The sequence below is a fragment of the Fusarium mangiferae genome, assembly GCF_900044065.1.
Source record: "Fusarium mangiferae strain MRC7560 genome assembly, contig: FMAN_scaffold008, whole genome shotgun sequence".
NCBI classification, from domain to species: domain Eukaryota; kingdom Fungi; phylum Ascomycota; class Sordariomycetes; order Hypocreales; family Nectriaceae; genus Fusarium; species Fusarium mangiferae.
The window spans coordinates 1,554,168-1,572,053 of NW_024573928.1; the positions used below are offsets into that span (position 1 = coordinate 1,554,168).

The 17,886-nt window shown below is 50.3% G+C and overlaps 3 protein-coding genes across 3 annotated transcripts; 2 read left to right on the forward strand and 1 right to left on the reverse strand.

Annotated features, from left to right (window-relative positions):
* Positions 1-278: 278 nt before the first annotated feature.
* Positions 279-1,773, forward strand: FMAN_11461 (uncharacterized protein; the record flags this gene model as incomplete). Its single annotated transcript, XM_041834275.1, has 2 exons — positions 279-535; positions 585-1,773. 2 exons carry the CDS (start codon positions 279-281, stop codon positions 1,771-1,773), a joined length of 1,446 nt encoding a protein of 481 aa, XP_041684555.1.
* Positions 1,774-2,384: 611 nt separating this feature from the next.
* FMAN_11462 (putative chitin synthase) lies at positions 2,385-7,826 on the reverse strand (the record flags this gene model as incomplete). The annotated part of the gene is made up of 3 exons (XM_041834276.1): positions 2,385-3,759; positions 3,811-7,509; positions 7,558-7,826. The coding sequence occupies 3 exons, from the start codon at positions 7,824-7,826 to the stop codon at positions 2,385-2,387; spliced, it is 5,343 nt and encodes a 1,780-aa protein (XP_041684556.1).
* A 4,267-nt stretch (positions 7,827-12,093) lies between these two features.
* On the forward strand, positions 12,094-17,809 carry FMAN_11463 (putative chitin synthase; the record flags this gene model as incomplete). The annotated part of the gene is made up of 3 exons (XM_041834277.1): positions 12,094-12,401; positions 12,470-17,718; positions 17,778-17,809. The coding sequence occupies 3 exons, from the start codon at positions 12,094-12,096 to the stop codon at positions 17,807-17,809; spliced, it is 5,589 nt and encodes a 1,862-aa protein (XP_041684557.1).
* Between the last annotated feature and the right edge of the window lie 77 nt (positions 17,810-17,886).

Genomic DNA, 17,886 nt, shown 5'->3' on the forward strand with positions numbered 1-17,886 from the left:
AGAATCTAATATGATTGATGCTTAGCGGGGGACCGACTCGGTGACGTATGCCCGTCACCCCGCAATTGTGAGCCGTGTGATAAGCGATAAGCCGGCCGCAAGCGCTTCAGATGACAGCTCTCAGCTCCACCCGGACCGTTGAAGAGTCATCCGCCTCGGAGACACTTGCCGGTCTGTCCAGCTTCTACAGATTAGCTCCATACTTTCTCATATCAACGACATTATCTCCAAGAGGAGTGGGAAAACAAGACTTTTACTAGGCACGCCATAATGCTGCGATGATTGCTTCTTCAACCAGGTCAATAAGGCGGCAAGGGCCTGCCGCCTCTGCTATTCTTCGATCATGGTCCCGTTACATCTCACATCGATGCTTGTCTCAATGGAGGGGCCCTAGACAATCACATTGGGGCCATGAAAGTACACGGAGCCGGCTGCTGACGAGACGAGACTTGCACTCCCCAAAGGTGTCGGATGATGAGATCGCGACCCTGGCTCAACAGCATCAACATCCTCTGTGTCTCGCAGACCTCGTGAGGTTTGTCCAGCTCCCCTTTTAGCTACTGACAATACCTGACAATTTATAGACACGGTCGGCCTCCTTTATCCTCAAAGTCCCTCCTCTCGTCCGCCAATTTTGCACTATCTCTTCTCCCCGTGCGCCTCGCCCATCGTATCCAAGCGCTTCGCAACCTTCCTTACATCGTCGTCGCGAACCCGAATATCTCACGTATATACAACAACTATCTCCATTCTCTATCAATACTCCTTCCATACTGGCACGCGACTCGTGAAGGACGACCAATATCGACTCTCGAAGACGAGATACGCTTCACAAATGTACTGGCCGAGCTCGTTGCGACACACACCGATACAATTCCCATTCTTGCAAAGGGCTTCCTCGAATGTCGACGATATATATCTCCCGAAGAGGTTACAAAATTCCTCGACCAGCACCTCCGCGCTCGAATTGGTACGCGCCTCATTGCGGAGCAGCATATTGCATTACATTTCAGTTCTCAGCCGCACTTTGACCCTAATGCTAGTCCAACACCGTGCCCTGATGATCCCTCGTACATTGGAGTCATCGACACATCTCTTCGCCCCGCACAAATAGTAGAGTCATGTGCTGGCTTCGTCGCTGATATCTGTGAGCTTCGATATGGCGTTCGGCCTCTTCTCTATATTCATGGCGAGCCAGACACCACATTCGCATTTGTCCCTATGCACCTCGAGTACATAGTTACTGAACTGCTTAAAAATGCTTTCCGTGCTACAATTGAGAACAAATCTAACGAACCTGTAATCGTCACGATCGCACCAGAGCCTGCCTTGACCGAAGAACCCTCTACAGCATCTTGGTCAAATTCATCGATCAAACACAGTGATTCGCCTTCAAAGGACAGCCGGAACGCCACCAATAACGATGCGATAGTCCCTCTAGATGATAATGCTCCAGGAGTGACAATTCGTATTCGCGATCGTGGTGGCGGGATTCCACCAGAGGTCAGCCCGAATATATGGTCGTACTCATTCACCACCTTCTCCGACGACATGGATGACTTTCCAGGAGATGGCAATGGTGGCGACGGTCTCAGTGCGATATCAACTGCTAGCACTGGCGGTAGTTCCATTGCCGGACTGGGATACGGACTACCTCTGAGCAGGGCATACGCCGAGTACTTTGGAGGTGGCATTGCGGTTCAGAGTCTATATGGCTGGGGAACGGATGTATACCTACGATTAAAGGGCGTTGGAAATCTGGGTAAGAAGTAGTCGAGGCATATAGCTTTTGGTACCGGATATCTAAGTCACATACGAAGCCATGGTTGAGCAATGAGATGAAGCGGGCAGATAAAGAACATGATTACAACACAAGGACGACACCAGAACGACCGATAGGATCGGAGTGAGACATGTAGCATCAAGGAATTTTGGGCTGAGAGGAGAACTTTCACGGGGCAGAGTCAAGCTAGATACTGACATATGATTTTTGAAGATGAAGCGTAAGCGAAACAAGTGGGCATGTGAAAAGACTTGACAGCAGGTAGGATTAAAAGTATGAGATCTGAGCCATTAGTGGGTCCCAGCCAGCCATTCATTAAGAAATAATAACATTTTTCAAAATCAACCAGTAAAAGCTTTCCAAGGAACGACTCCCATATCTGCCCAGTAGTAAAAAATCATTTCCAACGCCTGCCGGTATTCTCGCTTCCTCATTTTTGAACACCCATATTCCCATCATGCTCTGCTAAATGCGCCAGCAACTCTATCCAATATTGGGATAGACTATCGCTGCGACATTGTATAAACCCAGTTTAAGGTATGTACCCAAGATTAGAGTATAAAAAACAGTTATAAATCCTTCATTTTCCTTCAGATGCAAATTACATGTTCTCCAGCTCGTGGTCGATCTGTCGATCCATAAATGTTCGGCGTTCACCAACAAGCTCGGTCTGAAGACGCTGTTCGACCAGAGCGCGGACTTGCTTCTTGGTCACAGTGTCTAGGTCAACCTCGCACAGAACTGAGCGGATAGACTCGACGATAGCCATGTCGTTGGGCCCCGCGTGGCCATGTTGGAAGTCGAACGAGGACTGCGATCGCATGGCATCCGGCATGGGAGACCGAGCACCATTGCTGAAACCCAGAGCAGTGCCAGATCGGCTATGTCCACCGCCAGTGGCGGGTGAGAGATTGGCCTGACCACGGAGGTTGCTCACGCTGGGATGTTGGCCAGGGTAGTCCTGGTATGGTGACTGGCTACGCATGTCATGAACACCTGTGCCCATAGACAACATCGACTGTCGATGCTGCATGGGAGAATCTTGGAAGCCCATGGTCGATGTGCGACCGTTGTTGAAGGCGGGGGACTGAGGAGGCATGTAGGTGTTGCGGCCAGGCATAGCAGTCAAGACAGAGCCCTGAGGGCCAGCAGAGTACACAGACTTGATCTCATCAAGCTCATAGTTGTCACCATAGGAATAGTCAGTCTTCTCCTGGTATCCACCACGACGTCCAGGCAGGTTGTTAGCTAGAGCGTAGTCATCCCAACGCTGCAAAGGAATAGAACGAGGGTCGAAACCCTCATCGTCAACAGCGACGACCTGCTTGTTGCCCTTCTCTCCAATGACGATACGGGTGTTACCCCACGAAAAGTTGTCCTGGTTCCAGAAAGAGTAGAGGGGAAGGATGAAGGAGTAGATGGGGAAAGCAAGGAGATAGATAATCATCCATCCAATGTGCTGCCACTGCCTCTTGAGAATGAAGATAAGAGCCTGGAGACCATAAACAGCAGCAATCATAGCAATTGAGATGTATGGAATGGGTCCAGAGCCGGTGGCCAGAATGTAGATAAGGTAACCAATGTAAACACAGGTCGAGGGGAGAATAATGGTACCGCAAAGATCAATAAACACAACAAATCGCATACTGAAACAGCAGAAACCACAGAGCTCCTTCAGTTGCATAAGTTCAACAAGGTTGTGAATGGTCGAGTTGATCCATCGTCGACGTTGAGACAACAGAACACTCCATGACTCGGGGGCAGCAGTCTTACACTGGGCATCGGGAATGAACTTGTAGGACATCTCAGGGAAGTACTTGGTCATCAGGGTGGTAAGATAACGATCCTCACCCAGAGACAGAAGGTTCTTCTTGTGGAGGGTGTCTACGTCACAAACACTGTAGTCCTTGATAACAGCGTCAGAAATGATGAGAGGCTTGCCCTTGTCAACACTTCGGAGACGGTACATGGTGAAGCTAAGGGAGGTTAGGAATTGACATAACGGCAGGCAGGGTTAATAAACATACCATCCAGGCAAACAAGTAACGCTGCCAAAAAGAGATTCAAAGGCCTTTGCAAGGTGATGAGAGATGAAGTATTCGTAAACCTGGATCATAGTCCACCAAGTCTTTTCGTCGTTCTCCAGGGTAGTTTCACCACAAATACCAGCAATCTTGGCGTTGTGAGCACAAGCAGCAACAAGACGGTTGAGCGAGTCTTCCTCGACACAGGTATCGGCATCGACCATGAGAAGGTACTCATAAAGCTCAGGATCTACACCAATGATGTTGTTGACCTGATGGAACATTTCAAGCTCGAGGGGAGACATGGGTGCTCGGTGGTGGACACGGTTGAGGAAGCTCATGAGCAGGATCTGAGAATCACGTTTGCCACGGTTACCAGGCTTGGCCTTTGACTGCTCAGACTCCTTTCCAACCTTAACGACGACGATGTAGGGAACAACGTTGCCCTCAAACTCGTAGAGACCAGAGTAAACCTTGCCGTAGTTGAGTTGCTCACTGCTAGAGCCGACGGACTTGAAAGGAAGCGCAGGAGGATCAACCTTGGGATCAACACCAAGAATGTCGAGAACAATCTTGGGGGTGGGGCGATCATTACCTTGACCAACGACGACACCATCGCAAATGACGCAGATGAGCTTGCGCTTGTTGTCGTACTGGAGGGCAGTCAATGAATCAAGAGCCTTTCGAAGAGAATCTTCACCCTCGGTGTAGACAGGCACTTGGCAGATGACAAACTTATCCTGGGGTGATGGACGTCTCTTAGATCCAAATTGAAGGGCAGCAAGGAACTTGACGGCGGTGACGATGCAAATGATGACGGCGAAAGCCAGAAGAAGGTAGTTGTTGACCTGGCATCGTGGCGAATCACGGAAATCAAGGATACCCTTATACGCAATGTTTTGAATGCACTGCCAACTGTTCTTAAGGTTGGCACTGACAGTCTCGTTCTTTGCGTTGGCGATGAGCAGGTCGAGATCCTTCTTGATGTTGGTTCCAGGGCTATTCTTCCACAGGTCTACCATATCTTCGTTTAGAAACTTATAGGAATCGAAGTTGTCGTTGACGTCGAGGGTATGTAAGTAATCAGTGAGATCATAAACCTCGTTGCCATAGGTGGCCCACATGTGTTGCTCGTTTTCACCCTCGTTCTTAACCTTACTCTTCTTCCAAACGAGATTGCCATGGTAGTATTCCTTGATCTTGGGCTGGAACTTCTGCCAGTACCAGTCGGGATCATGAAGCGCGCTGGTACGATCGCGGGTATAAAAGCCGGAAGTGTGCTGGGCCAGGGGATTGGTGATGGTGTCGTTGAAAGTGAGCTGTGTCGTCTCCTTGATACCAAGGCCTCTGCAAGCCCTGTTCAGGGGAGGCATGAAGTAGTCATCCATGACCATACCGGAAAGAGGGAGCATGTTGGACTTCGTGACCTTAATGCTGGTATCGCTGTGCTGTTGTTGCCAGAAATCGGTGATGTCGTAGACCTTTCCGTGAATGGCTACCCAGAAGGCCTTTTCGTCCTCTGCGTGACTAGCAACCTCCTTGACGTTCCATGCCTTGTTTGCATTGGGGCACAAAAGCTTTCCGAAACCGATAATCCAGAAAACGACCATACCGTTAATAAGAATAATGAGGAAGAAAAGAACGAACTTCTCACGCCATGCCATGCGAACATCGGGTCGACGCATACGGCCAATGAATTTGAGAAGAGGCGAAGGAATCCAGAAAGTCAGGGCCCAAACGAAAGCAATCCATGCCCGGCGACCGAAAGGCAAAGGCTTTGACTCGATCTTCTTGTTCTTGGCAAGTTCACCATCCAAGATTCCGGTGAATTCACCATCCTCGTTGTAATAGACTTGACCCTTATATGTGTCACCCTTGGTACCGAGACCGTAATCACCAGTGGTCTGGACGTTGCGCATAGCTGAGGGGGCAATTGAGGGTGCTGATTGGGGGTTGAGGTTCTGATGCTGGTTCAAGGTAACCTGGCTCATGTTGCCTTGGCTGAAGTTGCGAGTGTGCATCAGCTGATCATTGCTTCCATTGAAGCTGTTGTCCATAGCAGGGGGGGGGAAGAAACCGCTGCCATTGGGAGGGTTGGCTGAATAACTTGTGTCAAAGCCTGAAGTGAAAGGATTTTGACCCATGCTCTGAAGACTGTGAGCGGGCTTGATATCAAGCATGGTCTCCGCCTCCCACCAAGGACCTTCGCGAACCCAGATTCGTTCCTTGCCGATGAAGACTTCGCCGTTGCTCCATCCTCTCTCGAGCATCCAGGTCTCGATGCCGTCTTTGCCATCCTTACAACCGAGAGCGCCGTATCGACCGACGAATTCGTCGACGTCGAAGTCAGCTGTGTAATCAAGGTTGCGGTTACGACGATTAGCCCACTCGGGAAGTCTCCATGAGCGAAGCTGGCGGGAGACTGTGCCAGCTGACCATGCCGAAGTAATGGCAGGGAGAGTAGCCAAGTTGGCAGGCGAGTCATCCGTAGGATGAAGGGAAAGATGGAACCAAGTACGGCTGGCACTCAGAAGGGCAGGTAGATCGAAACGACCTGCGCGACCAAGGCTGATTCCTTCACCCTCCACAGGGAACAACAGCTTCTTTACGAAACTGTCATCTTCGGATCCGTAAGCAACCTTCTCCAAAATGACCTCCCGCTTCTCGAGATCATGTTGGCGGTCCCTTCCCTGGGGGCCAGTCATGATACCCAGATCAGGTGCGACATCAGAAACGGCTTGCTGCATCTCACGAACCACAGAAGATCCAATGGGGTGGACCTCGACACCATCCTCGATCATTTCAGCGTTGATTCCAATGGTATCATCGAAAATCGTACGCATAGCTAAGGCCCGACCGATGGAAGGCTCAGGGACTTCTACAACAGTGATTGAGACAGTATCACCGTCCTCATTAGAGGTGGGAGTGCGCACACCGCGACCATCCATGGACTCGTCGCCATCTCGAATGCGAAGCATCTGAGCAGCAATAGCGCTATTGGCCTTTGAAATCACCCAGTCGACAAGAGCCTCGTACAAACCACCAACGAGTGTTCGGCGGTCCTCAGTGCTTAGCTGCTGCATGAGCACCTCTGGTTCCATGCCAAGAAGGCCACTAACATCCTCGCAAATCTCCTCAAAATCGTCTGAGTCGGCATCGTAGTCGAGAGTGTTGCCCAGCTTGAGCAGACCGGCAAGAGTGGAAATGAAGTTACGGTGGGCAGAACCCTTGATGCCAATCTCCTTCAGAGCTTGACGGAAGTCATCGGCCGCAGCACCATCGTCGGCGGTGATGAGGTAGGATGGCGGCTCATATGTGCCGGAGCGAGCCAGAAGGGCATACGCTGAAGGGGATTTGAGGCCTAAGAATTCTCGCTCGGCGGGTGTGGATGCTGATGTGAGGAGATAATAAAATACATCAAAAGCACGGTAACCAGCCTCGGCGGGTATGTTCAGCAAACCGTTCTCGGTGTCAATGCCACCTTGGGATAGAGCAAGCGAGGCGCCTGTAACATTTCCTCCCAAACTCAGTGTCAGTGTAACGCCGAGGGCGATCTGTCGTGGAGCAGAAGCATTGTAGGGAGCAACGCATCGGAGGAACGGTTGTAAAGCTTCCAGAGACTTGTAGATGGAAGCAGGAATGGCGAAGGGGAAAGTGTTGAGGAAAGGCACGAGCAATGAGGGAGTTGACTGGTGGAGTGATCTGTACAATGTTAGAATGGCGGAACATAATCGTTTTGAAGGAACTTACCCCAAGATCACACAGCCATCCTCAGCACGGCGTCGAGCATGTTCCCATGCTCGAGCAGCGAGAGTAGCATCAACAGTAGCTCCAGCCTGAGCAGCTGTAAGCCACGTATTGACAACTAGACTGGTGCTGGCATCGAGTTGATAGGGTTGAGAAGACAAGTAGATGTTGTGGATGGCGTTCAGGAGAGTTGTGGTGGACACCTGAGCGGCTTGAGGACCGCCACCCAGGGCCTCTGAAGCCATCGAGTACATGGACATTCGGCTGGCCATGATGAACAACGGTGATGCCCTCGACGGGGACGATCACAGGTTATTGCACGTTGCGATATGGATGTTGTACACGGGGCTGGGTTCAACGGCCGAGTCTAAGTGCAACTGAACAGACTGTTGAAGGGTATTACGTCCGAGGAACGACAGACAGGTAATAATTAGAAGTGTCAGCGAATGAATAGACGAGAGGTCGGCTGTAATCGATTGAATGCGGCTTAAAGGCTTGGAGGGAGTTTGTCGAATGATGAGATGAAGGTTTCGGTCGCTGGGCAACGCCGCCCTCCTTTTCGGCTGATCGAATGAAGTATCACGGCCTGGGCGGCTGTGAGTACTAATGCAAGGAGGTCGGGTCAAAGTTGAAAATTATGAAGTAGCGATTGATTGATGTAAAAGAGACACAGCCAAAGCGAGTGAGGCTGGCCAGTTGAAGCTGTAGCGAAAGCGAAAGCAAAGGGAAATGACAAGACACAAACGTTCTCGAAAGAAGGCTCCCCAAGAGTTGAAGAAATGACTGGGTCTCGTGCTGGACTGGACTGGGCTGGGGAGGTAGAGGTAGCAAGCCCAGTAGTGGGTAGAGGATGGGGCTATTGCCTGTCCTGTAGGTACTGCACTCAAGTGCCCCAGCAAAAAAGGGCGACCTCCGAAGATGGATACGGCTGATGTGATGCACTGTGTACGGAGGACCATAGAGTCACTTCGATACAATGCTCAAGTCCAACGTCCCATCTCGATATTGGTAGCTATTCAGGGCGTGGCGCATCAGGCGCGTTATGCACTTCAAAGGGGTGATTTCACTGGATGAGAGGCAAGTATTCTTTTCAGCTGGCCACAGGAGGCCCCTCCACAAACAACAACAACAACATCCAACAGTGAAAATGACTCTACTCCGTGTCATATTCTTCCAACCCGACACTGTCCAATACTGTACAGTCTGTCACTACAAATGGATCTGTCCATCCATATCTAAACTTGGAACAGCCGGACGTGCCATCGCCTGTCGGGGTAAGGGGCCCGACCCGAGGGCAGGGCAGTAAACCTTGTGTTTAGTAAGGATTGGGCCTGGATTGGAGGTTAGGTGTGTGGGCCGACTCAATACGAGGATTGGGACAAGGTGCATATTCTTTCACCTGTATTGACTACGCGTCCGTCCTGTGTGTCTCGCGATGCACAATATGCAAAACTTCGTATAATATAGGATGACTGAATGGATCCATCTTGTTGACCGTGTCTTGTTGATTTGTAAGAGGAACAGATGCTGTGTTGTGTCGTGTCGCGATCCTTCGTTTGTGCATGCAAACCTCAGCATCAGCAGTCTCTCTGAAGTGTCATGATGTGCTTTTACATCCATGACGGTCTGAATAAGATCCCTACGTGTGTGTTACACAACCCATACTTTCTCCTCGGGAGCAAGAAAACATAAGACTTTAGAAGAGGGTGCTAAAATAGAGTTAGTAAAGAGTCCCCTAAGCCTACCTACCTAAGTCTTTTTGTCATTTGGGATTAAGGTCCCAACCTTTCTTTCCTCCCTTGGACTGTCACAGGCTCACCACCAGCATGGTCTGATAAGGCAGACGTCAACCGGATCGAGAGATCGCATTGTCCGAAGATCTTGTCTAGTTGTGGTCCTAATTTCAGGAGACTATGACTATCGCAGATCTACATGTAACCTTGCTTTCCATGCTATTCTATCCAGCTCGATCCGCGGTTACCAAGACAAATTTGTAACGTTTACTAGCATCTGATATGCCCGCGACCAACTGGGCTCTCATGGCCGCATGGCGCATATGGTAAACGCCGTAATTCATGAAATACCCAAGGTACCTAGCAGGCAGTCAACGGTAACGTAGGCGTCAACGGGAGTTGCGCAGTTGGTTCTCGTTAGTTCTAACGGTAATGCTCGCTGCTGACAATGACAGCAAAAGTGATCCGCAGCTGGGACAGGCTAATCTATTTGCTTTCCCTCCGCCTCATATGGTCTCGCAGATCAGCCAGTAAGGGTGTCTCAGGTGTTCTGACAGCACGCGCTTCCCGTCCACTCACGCTTCGCAAAATTGAACGAATTCTGGCATGGATGTCGCGTAAACGAGAACAACAAGTAATATTGCAAGCCTCGTGATCTTATAGCCATGACGAACAAAGACAGGGTGCCCTCCTCGACGACGATTGTGCCTCCTCCACATGACGCTCATCAATGGACTCCCGCTGCTAAAATAAGAGTTACAGGGAATTGTTGCGGGCTAGCACTATCGTTCATACATTCCAGAAGGCCGAGTGGTAGGATCGATCACTGGAGCGGTCTTGACCCCAGTAGAGCGGCAACACTCTCCCTGGTTCAGTCGACACAAGGCAAGGTGAGCCTGAAATGTTGCCAGTGGAGTTTCAATACCCCTGAGAGTTACTCAAGAGAGATTGTTGATAGCGTTCATAATCACTGGAATTACATTCTCTACATACTTACATGACGATGGCGTAGGGTAGATGGTCCTGCCATGACGATGTTAAAAGGATATTGGGCGCATGCTGTCTTGCCCGGACTTTTGCTCATGTCTCGATCCCTTCGAGTTGTCTTAGGAATCCCCTATAAAAGTTGCCACCATGATGAGACGGAACTGAGCCCAGCATCAGTCAATTGATCATCTGGCTCTCAATATCAAGGAACCCGACGTTGAAGCAGAAACATATCTCAAGCCCTGCAACGCAAAACAGGACTCCAGAGAGAGACAGAGGCCATGAATCGGTATTCACACAGTACAGGACATATGGAGCATCAAAGTAAACAAGCCTTTTGTATGACCCGCTGTGTCGTCCCTGTCTGTGCGGGTTAGTCTAGCATTCGGGGATCCATTTGAGGAACACCTGGCTGGTTACTGGGCCAGAGTTGGCAAGGGTTTTCTTTTTAGGGGTCTACTATGTTGATAGAGTTCACGCTGGTCATGATGAGCTACTGTTTGTTGGTCCCCATGTCCGTCTTCTGATGGATGATGCACTCATCAACAAAACAGCTAAACTTTTGGCCCTCCGCTGACAGACGGGAGGAATGCTTATCACAAGACATGGTCTCAGTTATAATTATCATGGCTGACCCTTTGTGGCGTGCAATAAGCTAGATGAGTTGGACGGAGCCCTGAGCCACCACCACCACCGGGTCTTTTATTAAAATTATGGCATTCGGTCTCATCATGATTGTAAAATTCAATTAGTTGTCCGCAAGCGCAGTTTCAGAAACCGTTAATTCTCATGTATGAGCAGATGCGCGAACTTTAATTGGCACTTGGACGCACTCCTGAGTGGTTTTTATTAATGTAAAGAAATGCCACTCGTTACACACTTTAGCTGAAGTGCCGAATTGCTTCAAATCATTCAGGAAGACCAATCTTCAACATTTCGCTTTGTGACTGAATGGCTTTGATCTAGTGGTTGAGGCCATCATAGCACATCGCCCATAGGGCTAACATTATCTACCAAGCATTATTCGTTACTAATGACGCTTCAACGTCTCACTCTCACCAAACACTGCTAAGAGTTAGACGAGCCGAGGCGAAAACAGAGGCAAAAAAAGAGACAGAGATAGATCCAGGGGGAACATGTTGGAGCTTTCCGGGAGTGCCGTGTGGCTATGGGCAGGGAAAAACCTCGTATGGCGTCCATTTTTATGCCGCCGCCGTGGGACAGCATCCAAACATAGAAATTATTCAAGGCCAAAGGGGGGCTTGCGCTATGCCCGAGCTGCATTAGTGGTATTAGTGGTGTTCCGTACTGACAATCCCACCTTTTTACCGTGGAGAGAGTAGAGCACTCTCTCCCTGTCCTGTACGAGGAGAGAGAGAGGAGACTTGCATGTGCCCAGTCCAGTCCAGTCCATTTCAGTCCAGTCCCAAGAAAAACAATCCCTTTTCCCAGCCGAGCCCAGGTTGTTTTGTTGGTGTTGATACCTTTCCTCTATCTTGGCACGTAGAGTTACGACTACCAGTCCAAGTCCAATCGTTCTGGTGAAGGCTTCTGTTTCCGGAGCCTGGCTCTTCTTATATTTTCTAATCCTTATTATTGTTTTATTCGACGCTCGTTTTGTCTCCCAGCATTCTAAACCCTCGCTCTGAGTGCCTGTTTGACTGTTGAACAACCAACCTAAACGATAATACGATCGAAACTAACGACGACGATAACAACTCCTTAATAACCCAATTCACAACAACAGCCTTTCTGCTGAAACCCAAATCTACCGAGTCGTTATAACCTTCTAGAGCCACTCGCTGGCTGCTTGTCCATCATGGCTATGAGCCTCCCACAGCTCGGCGGCGCAGGAGGCCCTCATACTCAACCCTCTTTGCCATCGCTGCCTGCACATCTTCAATCCGACACGCATCTTACTGCTCATCTTGCCAGTCGCTTCCATGTCTCGCATCCTACCGCTCGACTGTCTTCTCACGCTCTCATATCTCTCAACACCTATACCAACTCCTCAAAGGGTCCCGATGGTGGCAAGGAGGGTAGCGCCATGGCTGGCGCCGAGGAAATCGCTGACAGAGCCTTTCTGCGATTAGGACACAGATCCGAGAACCAAGCCGTTGTGTTTTTGTAAGTCTATGATGCCGAAAGCGGGAGACTTGTACCCAAAGTTTGCTAATACTAATATACTTATTCAGGGGTGAATCTGGCGCTGGAAAGTCTACTATTCGAGCCCACCTCCTGACTGCTCTTCTTAACAAATCATCAACGCCCCTGTCCACAAAGCTCTCTCTCGCCGCGTATGTCTTTGATAGTCTCACAACTACCAAGACTGCTACAACACCCACTGCTTCCAAGTCCGGGCTCTTCTACGAGTTGCAGTACGATACTTCAGCCACAACAAACCCTGTTCTGATTGGTGGTAAGCTCTTGGATCATCGCCTGGAGCGTAGCCGTATCGCCGATGTTCCTACAGGAGAGCGTAACTTCCACGTTCTGTACTATCTTCTTGCCGGAACAAGCGAGGCTGAAAAGTCTCATCTCGGCTTGGACGGTGGTTCTGTCACTGGAACCACTCAAAAGCGATGGAAGTATCTTGGCCATCCTACTCAGCTCAAGGTTGGAATCAACGACGCAGAGGGTTTCCAAGTCTTCAAGAATGCTCTGCGAAAGCTCGAGTTCCCTCGCGCTGAAATTGCCGAGATTTGCCAAATTCTCGCTAGTATTCTTCACATTGGTCAACTAGAATTTGAGACAACTAGCCAGACCAGCGTAACTGGCGACGATAGTGGTGGTTTCTCTCACGAGGGTGGTACAACCATCACTGCTGTCAAGAACAAAGATGTTCTCAGCATCATCGCTGCTTTCCTCGGTGTCAGCGCCGCTGACCTCCAGACCACCTTGGGCTATAAGACCAAGATGATTCATCGAGAACGTGTTACTGTTATGCTCGACCCCAACGGTGCCCGTGCCCACGCTGGAGAGCTTGCCCGAACACTCTACTCCCTCCTCGTTGCTTGGATTCTCGAAACCATCAACCAGCGACTTTGTGCACCAGAGGAGTCTATTGCCAACACTGTCTCGATTGTCGATTTCCCCGGTTTCTGCCAGCAAACTCCAACTGGCTCCGCACTCGACCAACTTCTCAACAATGCTGCTACCGAATGCATCTACAACCTTACTCTTCAGAACTTTTTCGACCGCAAGGCTGACATGCTGGAGTCCGAGGAAGTCAGCGTTGCTGCGACCAGCTATTTCGACAACTCGGACGCTGTTCGAGGCATCTTGAAGCCTGGCAACGGTCTTCTTAGCATTCTTGATGACCAAACTCGACGAAACCGAACAGATATGCAATTTCTTGAGGCTCTCCGAAGACGTTTCGATGGAAAGAACGCTGCTATCGAGGTTGGCTCCGCTCAAGCTAAGCTTCCTGGAAGCAACTTCCTGACTGAGAACACCTCTGCCGTCTTCACCGTGAAGCACTTTGCTGGTGAGGTGGATTACCCTGTCAAGGGACTCATAGAAGAGAACGGCGAAATCATCTCTGGTGACCTTCTCAATATGATCAACGGTACTAAGAGCGAGTTCGTTGCTCGCCTTTTCGGCCAAGACGCTCTTCAGACCGTCACCCACCCCAACGAACGCACTACTGTTATGCAGGCTACCGTCAGCTCAAAGCCTATGCGAGCGCCTAGTGTCATGTCTCGGAAGACGCACCGAACTGGTCGCCCCAGCACAGCTTACAAGCGCCAGCAACAAGAGGCAATGGAGGAGTTAGATCAGCAGAGCCAGGCGGGAGAGTCTAAGAAGAATGCCAAGATGACTCTCGATCAAGGTGCTTCAGGCCAGTTCCTTGCCTCGCTGGACAATGTCCAGAAGGCTGTCACTGACCCCGGTACCAACTCATACTTCGTCTTTTGCTTGAAGCCCAACGATCGACGAATTGCGAACCAGTTTGACAGTAAGTGCGTTCGTATGCAGGTCCAAACTTTTGGTATTGCGGAAATCAGCCAACGTCTTCGATCTGCCGATTTCAGTTTATTCTTGCCTTTCGGCGAATTTCTGGGTATGACAGATGCGGAGACAATCTTGGTTGGCAGTGAACGAGAACGTGCTGAGATGGTTATTGAGGAGAAGCAGTGGCCCCAGAATGAAGTCAGAGTCGGTGCCACTGGTGTTTTCCTTAGTGAACGCTGTTGGATGGAGATTGCTCAGCTCGGCGAGGCAGTGTCAGTTTCTGGTCGCTACGGTGGCTTGCCTTCGTCCGATGCTGGCGATGGTCTCACACCTGCTGAGTCTATGGCTTTCGGCGCCTCCAAGGAGCATTTGGTTTCTGGTGGTAACACCCCTCTCATGTACGGTGAGAAGGCCAAGGGTGGTTACTTCACCGACGACACTCGATCCGAGGCTGGTGTTTCTGCCTTTGGTGGTGGTGACATGTTCAAGAACCTCGACACACGTGAGCAGATGGCTGAACGAGGCAATGAGAAGTCTCTCGAAGAGGTTGAGGAGTACCGAGATAAGCCTAGCCGCAAGCGTTGGGTGGCTCTCGTCTTCTTCCTCACTTGGTTCATCCCCGACTTCGCCATCAGACTGATCGGACGTATGCCTCGAAAGGATGTTCGTATGGCCTGGAGAGAAAAGGTGGCGATCAACATGCTCATTTGGTTGATGTGTGCGGTTGCCGCCTTCTTCATGGTCGGATTCCCCACGCTCATTTGCCCCAAGCAGTATGTCTACAGCTCCAACGAACTCTCTTCCTACGACGGTGACAAGGGCAGCAAGGGCGCCTACGTTGCTATCCGCGGTTTCGTTATTGACCTCAATGCCTTCATTCCCAACCATTATCCTGGCAGCAACCTTGTCAGTGAGGATACTCTCTTGAACTATGCCGGCAAGGATATCAGCGCTCTTTTCCCCATCCAAGTGTCTGCTCTGTGCCAGGGCAAAGACGGTCAGATCCCTCCTGAGGTCACTCTCGACAACCGAAACACCAACATCACCGGTCAGCCCCAGCTTCTTGCTTCCAGAGATATTGATGTCAACTCCGTCTACCACGATTTCCGTTATTACACCAACGACAGTCGACCTGATTGGTACTTCGAGCAAATGTACACCTTTAAGCATGTTTACCTGAAGGGTCGCATGGGTTACAGCCCTAAATATGTCAAGAAGTTGGCCCGAGACAGTTCCTGGAACGTTGTCACTATCCACGGAAAGGTCTACGACATGACCAAGTACCTCCAGGGTGGTCTCCGTCTCAAGGCCAAGGCTGGCAAGCCTACTCCCAACATCCCAGGTGCCACAGACTTCATGGAGGACAGTGTCGTCCAGCTGTTCCGAAGTGCAAAGGGCCAGGATGTTTCCAAGTACTGGGATAACATCAAGCTCAGCCCTGTCAAGAAACAACGCATGGAGACCTGCCTGAACAACCTCTTCTACATTGGTGACTCAGATACTCGAAACTCCACCCGCTGTCAGTTCGCTACATACTTCATCTTGGCTATTTCAGTCATGCTCGCATCTATCCTGGTCTTCAAGTTCCTGGCTGCACTCCAATTCGGTGGCAAGAACGTGCCCGAGAACCTCGACAAGTTCGTCATGTGTATGATTCCCGCTTATACCGAAGATGAAGACTCGTTGCGCCGTGCTATTGACTCGCTTTCTCGCATGAAGTATGATGATAAGCGAAAGCTTCTCGTCGTTGTCTGTGACGGTATGATTATCGGTCAAGGTAACGACAGGCCTACGCCTCGCATTGTGTTGGATATTCTTGGTGTCTCTGAGACCGTCGACCCTGAGCCTCTCAGCTTCGAGGCTCTCGGCGAGGGTATGAAACAGCACAACATGGGTAAGATCTACTCGGGTCTTTACGAAGTCCAAGGCCACATCGTCCCCTTTATGGTCATTGTCAAGGTTGGCAAGCCTTCTGAGGTCTCTCGCCCCGGTAACCGTGGTAAGAGAGACTCCCAGATGGTTCTCATGCGTTTCCTGAACCGCGTCCACTACAACCTTGCCATGAGCCCCATGGAGTTGGAGATGTATCACCAGATCCGCAACATTATTGGCGTCAACCCAACCTTCTACGAATACCTCTTCCAAATTGATGCCGATACTGTCGTCGCTCCAGACTCAGCTACTCGAATGATTTCAGCCTTCATCGATGATACTCGCTTGATTGCTTGCTGTGGTGAAACCGCTCTCACCAACGCCAAGGGCTCTTTCATCACTATGATTCAGGTCTACGAGTACTGGATTTCACACAATTTGTCCAAGGCATTCGAGAGTTTGTTCGGCTCAGTCACTTGTTTGCCTGGTTGTTTCTCCATGTACCGAATTCGCGCTGCGGAGACCGGCAAGCCTTTGTTCGTCAGCAAGGAGATCGTTGAAGACTACTCCACGATTCGTGTTGATACTCTGCACATGAAGAACTTGCTCCATCTTGGTGAGGATCGATATCTCACAACCTTGCTCCTCAAGTATCACTCCAAGTACAAGACAAAGTACCTCTTCAGCGCACAGGCCTGGACTATTGCCCCTGACTCTTGGTCTGTCTTCCTGTCTCAGCGACGACGTTGGATCAACTCTACCGTGCATAACTTGGCTGAGCTTATTCCCTTGGCCCAGCTTTGCGGTTTCTGTTGTTTCAGTATGCGTTTCGTTGTCTTCATCGATCTTCTGAGCACTATTGTCCAGCCTGTCATTGTCATGTATATCGTGTACCTGATTTACCAAGTCGCTACCAACCCGTCAGTGGTGCCTATTACAGCTTTCTTGTTGCTTGGTGCCATCTACGGTCTGCAGGCTGTCATCTTCATCCTCCGACGCAAGTGGGAGATGGTTGGTTGGATGATTATGTACATTGCCGCCATTCCTGTCTTCTCTTTCGGTCTGCCCCTGTACTCCTTCTGGCACATGGATGACTTCAACTGGGGTAACACTCGCGTTATTGCTGGCGAAGCTGGTAAGAAGATCGTTGTTTCAGACGAGGGCAAATTTGATCCCAGTTCGATCCCTCGCAAGAAGTGGGAGGAGTACCAAGCCGAGCTCTGGGAGACACAGACCCAGACTGCTCGTGACGATGTGCGATCAGAGATCTCTGGTTATAGTTATGCCACCAAGGCTCAGGGACCTTTCTCTGAGTACGGTGGTGGTTACCAGCCCAGTCGCCCCGGCTCAACAGCTGGCTTCGGCCACCAGAACATGTCTCGCATGTCCCTGGCCCATTCTGAGATGCCTGGCAACCGTGCGAGCCAGTTTGGTGGCTCGCAGTTCTTCTCTCCCGAGGAGATGGTTGGCATGCCCAGTGATGATGCCCTCCTCGCTGAGATTCGCGACATTCTCAAGACAGCTGACTTGATGACTGTCACCAAGAAGGGCATTAAGCAAGAGCTGGAGAGGCGATTCAACGTTCCTCTAGACGCGAAGAGGGCCTACATCAACTCTGGTAAGTCAATACTTTCTGACCCATGCATTTCGTTCGACCTCATGCTAACAATTTCTCAGCAACTGAAGCTCTGCTTTCTGGCCAACTGTAGACTGTTTAGACTCAGCGTGTATCCATTGAGACGGTCGTTATAATGCCTATTCAGACTTCCAATTATCTTGTTTATAT